Here is a 9,359-nt window from a genome sequence, read left to right on the forward strand (position 1 = left end):
AAGGCCTAGCTCCACATGACGACATAATTCTAACTATTGAAACAAATTGGTAGCTGGCCGAAATCTTATCAGAAATTAATTGTCAAAAAATTATATGATGCACACCCAACCACCATATTTTATTCAATCATCACCATAATTTCCATCAATTGTTCTAATTGTTGTAAGAAATATTAATGCTACAATTGGACAGAAGGGATAGGTTTAGGAGCCATGTAAGATCATGCAGGTATTCGGCTCTTACAATAATGATATCTATTCAACTCTAGAAGGGGTGCTCCTTAAGAAACATCTTCATCAGAAGCACCCACCATAGAGTTAAATTACACTGCACATGAAAGCTTCATACATGATCCATTGAATATACATCAAAGCGTTTTGAAAGGTTCATGAATTAAAATCTACACTGATAAATTTACAAGATATACATACAAGCTATACAAAATAGCACCAACCTATCACTAGTTTGTTACAGAACTCTTTTAACAAGTTTACTGCTTCTCCGTTATCATGTCATCTCCACAAATCAGTAGTTCTTCAAATTCAAGCTCCAGCTGCACAAAGCAAATCTAAAATTCAGTAAACAAGTGAAATCAAATCATATCAACAAAATTCGCACATATAAGTCACCTGTGCTTGATTATGTGCCAGCTTCATCCTTCTGTACTCTTCTTGTGCCTTCTTAGAACGGAACATGGCTTGTACACGCACGACAGACCTCTCAACACGTTCTTCAGCTTGTTTCCTACTAGTCCTAAAGAAGTCCTCCTCTATGTCGCTTCCCTGTGTCTCATCTTTCATTTCTTGGTCAGGATTGACCTGGAGACCACGGAAACCTTTTCTCTTCAAACGCCAACGCAGGATTACTTTCTCAAGCACTCCAACAGACCAAATAATTTTGCGATATTGCTTCCTGGCTTGAAATCCCCTGAAAGCAGCCTGCATTGGAATACATGCAATTAATCTTCCTCCTCAATGTAAACTATAATAAGACGCAACGTAGAAGGAAAATAATCAACCGGTCAAATGTGCACAAGTCCTTGGATGAGAATACCCTCATGACTTGTTGAACAAGTCATGTTAATAAACAATCAATTTTCATGGAGAAAGAGCAGCTCATACCTGAATTCTAATAACCTGGCGTTTCATGTGGAGAAATTCTCTTCTCAACTTAAATGTACGGTATCTATATTGGATTCGAGCAGCAGCTGCCATCGTTTTCCTTGTCTCATAGTTGCGGAAAGCATGCTGGATCTTCATTGCTGCCACTATTTGGCGTTCTTGATCCTCTGGACTTAAAGATTCAATTTTCATAGATCGCAATTTCAGAGAGTGCTCCCTAAATGCAGATTGTATCCGTGCTGCTGCCTCAGCTGCAGTGCGGTAAGATGCCAGTGTCTCCTTGAGATAGAGTTGGTCCTCGGTAAGGTTCTCAGTGTTTCCTATATCCACTGTGGTGGTTTCCAGTGGGCCACTGATATTTCCGGCTAGGTTCATGTCATTGACTTGCTCGACCAGAGACTTTTCTGAAAGATAAGCCGCTAACCCATCATAGCCCTTAATATAAGCAAGATCAGCAGCAGTACATCCACCAGGATTTTGGGGAGTTGGATCTGTGACCAAATTTGGCTTTGCCCCAAAAGACAAAAGAGTTCCAACCATTTTCTCCCTGCAGACACAATTACAAAATGGAATAAACAATGAAAAGTTCATTGACTTTCATCATTCATCAATAGATTATAACAAAATAATTGAAAACGAAAACAATGAAGCCATTTAGGTAAAATGCGGTTGCCGACTCACAGATGAGCTGATACTTAAATCAAGTAGGGTTTGTGTATCAAACCTTCCATAATATGCTGCCCAGTGTAGAGCTGTCCATCCAAATTTGTCACGGAAATCAAGAGACAAGCCGGACCATGAAAATAAAGAAACAGCCCAAGTATATCCCAGAATTGCACACAAATGAATTACTCCTTGCCCTTGTTTATCATGTTCAGTAGTCTTAACACCTAAGCTGATTCGTTCCAAAAGCCATTCCTTTAATCTGTTTTTCAAAGCAATTTGAAACAAGTCATCTTTTGCTTGTGGAAATGGAATTGTATTTTCCTCAGTTGATTTCATCAGGTATTGCCAGCTTTTAGAAATAAAAGATGTTTTAAAGGCAAATTTCCTAGCCTCTTTCAGCGACTTGGGTGACACTTTACTAGAGAAAATATCAAGGCTCTTTTTTGTATCAAAAAGCAAATTAGTAAGCCTAATTTGAAGTCGAAATTCTTCCCAGTCGTATTTCTGTTCCATAAAAGCAGTAGGATCGTGCAATAGTGGTGTCCGATACTCAAAGTTAACAACTTGACTAATTGGTTTACGGCCATCAAAGCTCAAGTAGAGATTCACAAATCCAGGAGAATGCGGTGATACCCAGCATCGGTAGACTCCAAGCTGAACAGTTTCTACAGGAATACTTGCATCACTGCAGACACAATATAGATTGGACTTTGCAAGGTGTTGATAGTCATTATGAAATAAACCAGTTACAAGGATCTGCAAAAAGCAAAGGGACTCAGAGAGTTTAGTCATAACTGTGCTACACATGATAACACATTGAAAATGCCATTTTTAACAATACTCCTCACGGAGACCCAGATTTCGCAAGCAAATATTATATAGCAGAGGCAAACCTTAGTTTTCTCGGTGGAAGAAGCCCATGTCGGGGACACATCAGTGATAGTAAATACTTGTTCAGGCAGAGAAGATAGCTGATTACCAGCCACCAGTGATGAATATTGCCCCTGAACCGACGAAGAAATTGAGGATTCAAGAGCTGACTCAACAGAACAAGGTGGCGAATCAGATATCATATTGTTTATCCACATTCCAAAGCTGTCCTGACTTTGCAAGGTTGGATTTACCAAAGTGTTCGAGGAATCAACACCAGCTAAAGAGATAGGAGAAGTCCTCTGAAAATCAACACTATCTGGAATACTGTAAGGAACACTATTGCTCTCAACAATTGGCTGAGCTAACTTACTGAAAGAATGAATTTCTGGAACCAAATTGCTTGCTACCTGGTAGAAAAACAAGAGGAAATAAATGAGCAACACAATTTAATCTATACCAACAAAAAAGTTATGTACTTTTACTGTCTATTTACAAATATATAATATATGAAACCAGGTTCTCCAGCCTCCATAAAATAGTTGTAATACTTAGTCCAACATAAACAAGGGCCCTGCGTGCACAGTTGGGGGGGAGGGGAGGGAAGAACACCAAACAACCATGCCTTCGTCATTGTTGATGATTTCAAAAATTATGAAGGAAAACCAATTTTGAACTCACTGATACTAATAGATAAAATTCAGCAGTGAGACATTATACATGCAAAAGGCCCAAGCATCTACGAAATTATGTCAATCAAATTCAATAAAGCCCTTCCTTTTACAAAGATTCTATGAAGAGGATGACTGATACGAAAGATGAATTTAAAAGCAGTAATAATAGCCCAGATTCTTGTAGTTTTTGTGCAGCTTTTTTGCTGCATTCTTGAATATTTCATTTTGTTCGTTCCTTTTATTTTAAGAGCATATTTCATCCTTTTGTTAATGGTGATTCACTTCCTTTTTTAAAAGAAAATATATCATCTTACATTGCCAGAGCTCCCTTTCAGAAAACTTTGGTTTTGTTGATTAAAGGATTGAACATTTCCTGCAAAAAGATAAATTTGATGTAATAGAGTCACAAGATTTTTTCCGAACAAGTAATAGAGCACAAACAATTACCACTAGTGGCTATTGTAGAGGTGTTGTCGTTTGAAAGCACGAGGTCATCCCATTCAAGTGTATTAAGCTCATGAAGCTTCATTTCATGACTCTCAACCGTCAAATTGTCATTAAATCCTGTTTATAAAAGGAATGAAAACATAATACCTAGTCAAGGGAAGAAAAACTACATAAACCAAGATGGCAGCACTGGTACATAGCAGCATAAACTAAAAGTAACACAAATGGTGGTAGTGGGAGGAATAAAAATGTTTGATCACTAAAGACATATGTGCATTGCATGTGCTCTTCCAATAAATTTCCTTCTATATTTTTCCACTAAAAACCCTTAACATCTGCATTTAAAAGGTCTCCCGCTTCAAAGAAATGTAATAAAAGTTGTTCATATTGATAACCTGAAGAGTATGAATTGTATTTCTTACCACTGGCATAAGCAGTGTTGGTCCCTGAGTCTAATTCTTCTGATAACCATGGTTGGTCAGAGGCTGAACTAGAATGAGAATTTACAGGTGTGACAGGAGAAACTTGTGACTGTATGATAAAATGTTAATTATATTCATTAACCAGATCAAGGGGTATAGCATGTGACACATTAAGCATTAGTGTGTGAGACTTTCTCTTTCTCTTATAAACATAGGATGCATTTGAATAAGACTCTTCTTTTAAAAGCATCCTTTTTTAGTTAAACTTTTACAGAAAAATAGATTCAGAAAGAGGACAAATCAAGAAGGAAAATGATTTACACAACCTCTTGTGTTTCACGGTAATGAACAAGGACTATGTGCTCCAGCCTCCTGAAATGAAAATAAATATAATTGTAAGACAACTCTATGTGCTTCTATTCAAGTTTAATTGAAAAATATGCAAGAAAGTACATAACCACCAATTCCTTTGCATATTGATTCATAGTTCAGAATATAGGCATGCATGACATATTGGATTTGGGGGCTTAAGTGATAAAGCTAAACATAGATATACATACTTATCAAGCAACCAATAACATCTACGAACAAGTCCTGGGTTATCTTGGCCATGTGCATAATATACGTGTATCCTTTCTTCGTTACCAACCTGAAAGATACAACGAAAAACAGAATGACCAAAAAGAATGTAAAAGATCAGATAATATGTGCATCATTCATTACTGAGTATATCTAGCATCAGAATTCAAGTGTAACAAAAAAGAAGTAAAGTTTGCACAAACTGAAGATTTAGAATGCAAAAAAGAATGTATTATATAGTCAAACACTACTTTATTAGTTAATTCCTACTCCTAAATCAAACACAAGATGATAAGAGATATCTGAACCAAGTAAATATCAAAATTTCCATCAAGAAAATATCATTCACGGAAGAAAGCACAACAAATGAATATGCATGAAAATGAGAATTCTCACTTTTAAGTGCTCATGTGCTTCTTTAACTGTTTTCCCATCATTTTTCTTCTTCCAGTTGTACCCATCTTTTCGAAAGTTCCTAAGCATTTTGCGGTCAAATAATATAATACGACCACCTGTTTATCAGCACGACAAGAAACATTATCACTAGTGGTTTGCATCCTATTCAAAATCATATACAATGTCTAATGTAGTTAAAACTTGTTACCTAAATGTAAAACAACTAAGTAAAATATCTTTATTTTGAAAGAGAAATACCAGAAATCAACTCTAGGGAGACTTTATGAACATGACAAATACACTAGAAGATGCATAAATGTGTCAATACATTAAACATCTTTTCTATTCACTAAGAATTGCTTCAACAGGAATGAAGGGCCTAGAAGTCTACGAAAATTACAAATAAGCTGCAAATAACGATGTGGTATATTAAAATCTATTTACAAACAGAAAACTGATGCCGATAGATATAATATATGATTACTTTTGGGCTTATTCACTGGCTTGACATGGATAGTGAAATATTTGGAATTTGAGAGTATAGCATGAATCTCATTGGGACGAAGCCATCTGCTCTTTGCTTCCTCCATGGTGTTTTCAACATCCAGGTCTATTGAGAAAAACAAATCAAGAGAAATGATTAATAGGTTGACCGCTGGCACACAATCAAGAGAAATCATACACAATGAATATATGTGTTGTCAGTTAGTCAGTTGCTCAGCTTCCTTTCAATCCCATCTTACGATATACAAGTTCATACACGTAACTGCATTGAAACAAACATCAGAGCTAGGCCTTCATACCATTTCCTTTCATTAGTTACCTTCCAATATGGTATAGCCTAACAAAACTATAGCAGTATGCGAGTTTGACATCTATTGGTAACACACAATGAGAATTTAATCGAGGTTCCAATATGCTGTATGAACACCTTGTGGAAATCATGAAGTTGACATATTCGGCTCATCGCCAAATGAGAAACTAACAAGTAACAGTCGCTCAATCTAGACATTTTTGACTTAAGAATACCACAAAAATATCCCCCATATGGAAGAAAGTACATGGAATTCACAAAACTTTATTTTAGTGGAATTGACATAGTTCACTATAGAACACTATCACGTCTTTCGATTCATGAAACTAACCCCACATAGACAATGCTTTGTTATTTTAGGGTAAAAGAATACTATAGCATCAGTGTAAAACATTGAAAGAGTGCCCTTAATAGCAGAAACAACAGAAAATCTTTGGGAAGTTGCCAGAGTCCCCTTAATAATTTGTCAAAACATCAATGATTACTACTGACATAGTAAAAGATTTTGAACTCCAGTAGGTATAAACAACCACCAGTACTTCCTAAACCATATTCCGTTGTTGCTTTCAAAAACACCATAAGAGTGAAGAGTCCACACTCCACAATACACAATTTCACACTTCCTCTATCCCCCTTTTGCCTCCACTCCTAGGTTGCACTGAAAATCACAAACTTCCACTTTCAGAAACCAAAGTCAGCTCAAACTTCAACCAAAAGGGGGGAATTTTCAAAATTGAAACTTGAGGAAGGTTTTGAGGGTCAAGTCAACCAAGTCATATGCATAATCCAAGTCCAAAAAAGAGTGATAGAGTGAAGAAGAATGCATTGAAGCAAGTACCTTGCAATGTGTGGAAGCCATGTATCTCTGAACCCACAAGTTGACCCGTTAAGCTTGGTTGCTGCGCCATCATCATTGAACATGAAGAAGAGCTGAAGAATTCAAACCTATGAGAAATTCTCCACTTTTGACAACACCTTTCTTCTTATTCTTCTTCTCAGCACAAGAAAAAACTCAACAATTGCATACCTTACAACCTTAGAAACAAGCAACAGAAGAAGAACAGAAGCTCAGACAACAATAACTCAAAAGTAGTGAACTAATAATATAAGATATTATCTATAAAGGAAGAAAAATGAGAAAAAAAAAAGAAAAGTGGAAAATCAAAAGGGCAGTGAGAAAAAGCGAAAAAGTTGAGAAATTTACCCGACAGTGGAGAAGGGCCTGTAGTTGGGATTCCAAGAAAAGAGAAAGAATAGTCTCAGCTGAAACAATGACACACTGTTCTCTTTTGTTATCAACTACTATCATAACTAATTATTATTATTTAATATTTATATTTATCATTTCCTAAAAACAAAAAAATAAAAAATTGAAAGCCATCTATTTTCTGCAAGGTTTTTCTTTGGGTCCTGGAATAATAATAATAATATAAAGGTTTTCCATTGGTTCGAAAGTCGAAACTTTCATTTTATTTAATATGTGAAAAAATCTTTTAAGATATTAATAATAATGAATTCTCGAAGACGTACTTCTTCATCATGGTCACATGGTGCCATGGCATTGGTGGGTAGAGATGTGCCTGTAGCTTTATAAAAGAATTCTTTCATATATTCGAAGATGAAAATCTTGTATTCCTCTATATGATGAATTGATGATCAATTAAATTTTTTTATTTTTCAATTTTGTTAATAAATTTAGAGACTATTATACTCTTATAATTGATAAATTTAGAATCAACAAGCTAATAAATAAAGATTATAGTAGGACACACCCATTAAATAAAGTAGATTGACACTGATGTCACGTAAATAATACATTCATGATAGAATTTAGGGTTTACTTTGCTCACTTTCTTCCTTTTTGAGGTGGTTTTTTTTTTTTACTAAAATTAGGGAGATTCGAATTCGCGATTTTTAAATAAGTATAGAGAGACTATATTATTTAAGCTATAATTCGTTAGCTTTTGAAATGATGTTAAAATATATAGTTGAATAAAAAATTTGTTGTATTTGGACGAGAGAAAAAAAATAAACAAAAAAATATTGATGCTTTTGTTCTTATATTGTAAAATAATTTATTCGATCTATATATAATATTTAACTATCTAATAACAAAGAGAAATAAAAATTATTAATTGGTTATAAAATTAATATTTTTAATATGATTCAATAAGATAAATTTTAATAAAAATTATTAGCACTCTTAAGTATAAATTAATTTAAATGCATTTTTTAAACAAAAACAGGTTGCTAGAGAGTGCATTCTACATAAAAAGACTACAATAAATAAAAAGTTTACCTAAAGTTTGTCGTCAGAATACATATTAAAAATGATAATTAAAAAAAGGTTTTATGGAAAATATAATATTATATTTTTTGGATATATTTAATATGAATTTATTAAAAAAATAAAATAATTTAATAATAATAATTTTAATATATATCTTAAAAACGCATTTTCGCTCAAAATAGAAAGCCATTACATCACCGAGGTCCGATGAATAGCATCATTACTTCATAGCGTTAATAAAAATGTGGTTCTCGTTCAACATCAACGGGTTTTAAATGGTTTATCGTTGACTCAATATATATTTGAAAATTCAAGGGTACTTTTGATTTTTTTTTATATATTTTTTATTCATAGAATTTATAAGAAAAGTAAAGAATTGGATGTATATAAAAAAATAAATTTGCTGTTTTTATCAAAATTAAGTCCGTAGTCACCAAGTTACATATCTAACCACTTTTTTAAATTTTAGTGTATTATTAATTAATTAATTAACAATTATCCTCCACGTATAAGTTATTTTTTTATACAAGTCTACACAATTAGTTATTTATATTCATATGTGCACGTTTTTCTTTGTGCCGTTAATGTACCTTCTTTTTCTCTTTCGTTATCGTCATCACCAACATCACATCCTCATCATTCTCCTCTTCTTCCTTCTTTTTCCATTATAATTTCTTCTTCTCTTTTTTTTTCCTCCTTCTCCTCCATCATTAGTTATCTTGTTATGATTTTGTAGATGAATAATGTTTCATCGTTGATGGTTTGAATTGAATGTAATGTAAAAGTTCTGTATTGAAGAAAATATTTTTCTGTATTTACAACAAATTTGGGTGTAACGCGAACATATTTAAGTGTATTGTTTAAGAATTTTAGGTCTATGTAGCTGATAAGTTATGCATAATTCAAAACTCTTCTTTTCCCCTCCGCATCTTCTGCTACTTCTTCTTCTTTTTCATCATCATCATCATCATCATCATCATCATCATCATCATCATCATCTTTTTTTTCTTGTTTTATTGGTGGACGAAATTGTGACCCTCTTTATATTTGCATGAGATTTATTTAATGGCTATTGGCTA

The 9,359-nt window shown here is 33.8% G+C and overlaps 1 protein-coding gene across 3 annotated transcripts; it reads right to left on the minus strand.

Annotated features, from left to right (window-relative positions):
• Window positions 1–80: 80 nt before the first annotated feature.
• Window positions 81–7,432, minus strand: LOC130974314 (calmodulin-binding transcription activator 5-like). Of its 3 annotated transcripts, none has more exons than XM_057899131.1 (14): window positions 7,195–7,432; window positions 6,829–7,025; window positions 5,661–5,786; window positions 5,177–5,292; window positions 4,762–4,850; window positions 4,528–4,573; window positions 4,202–4,310; window positions 3,780–3,896; window positions 3,647–3,705; window positions 2,682–3,068; window positions 1,847–2,544; window positions 1,123–1,669; window positions 631–939; window positions 81–554 (listed from the first exon to the last, which is right to left on the minus strand). In XM_057899131.1, the coding sequence occupies exons 2-14, from the start codon at window positions 6,902–6,904 to the stop codon at window positions 492–494; spliced, it is 2,742 nt and encodes a 913-aa protein (XP_057755114.1). In that variant the 5' UTR covers window positions 6,905–7,025; window positions 7,195–7,432; the 3' UTR covers window positions 81–491. The 3 variants fall into 3 exon arrangements, with proteins under 3 accessions (XP_057755114.1, XP_057755116.1, XP_057755115.1); XM_057899133.1 differs by having other exon boundaries at window positions 6,829–6,920; window positions 7,195–7,239; XM_057899132.1 differs by lacking the exon at window positions 7,195–7,432 and having other exon boundaries at window positions 6,829–6,920; window positions 7,018–7,122.
• Between the last annotated feature and the right edge of the window lie 1,927 nt (window positions 7,433–9,359).

The sequence above is a fragment of the Arachis stenosperma genome, chromosome 4, assembly GCF_014773155.1.
Source record: "Arachis stenosperma cultivar V10309 chromosome 4, arast.V10309.gnm1.PFL2, whole genome shotgun sequence".
Taxonomy (NCBI): Eukaryota; Viridiplantae; Streptophyta; class Magnoliopsida; order Fabales; family Fabaceae; genus Arachis; species Arachis stenosperma.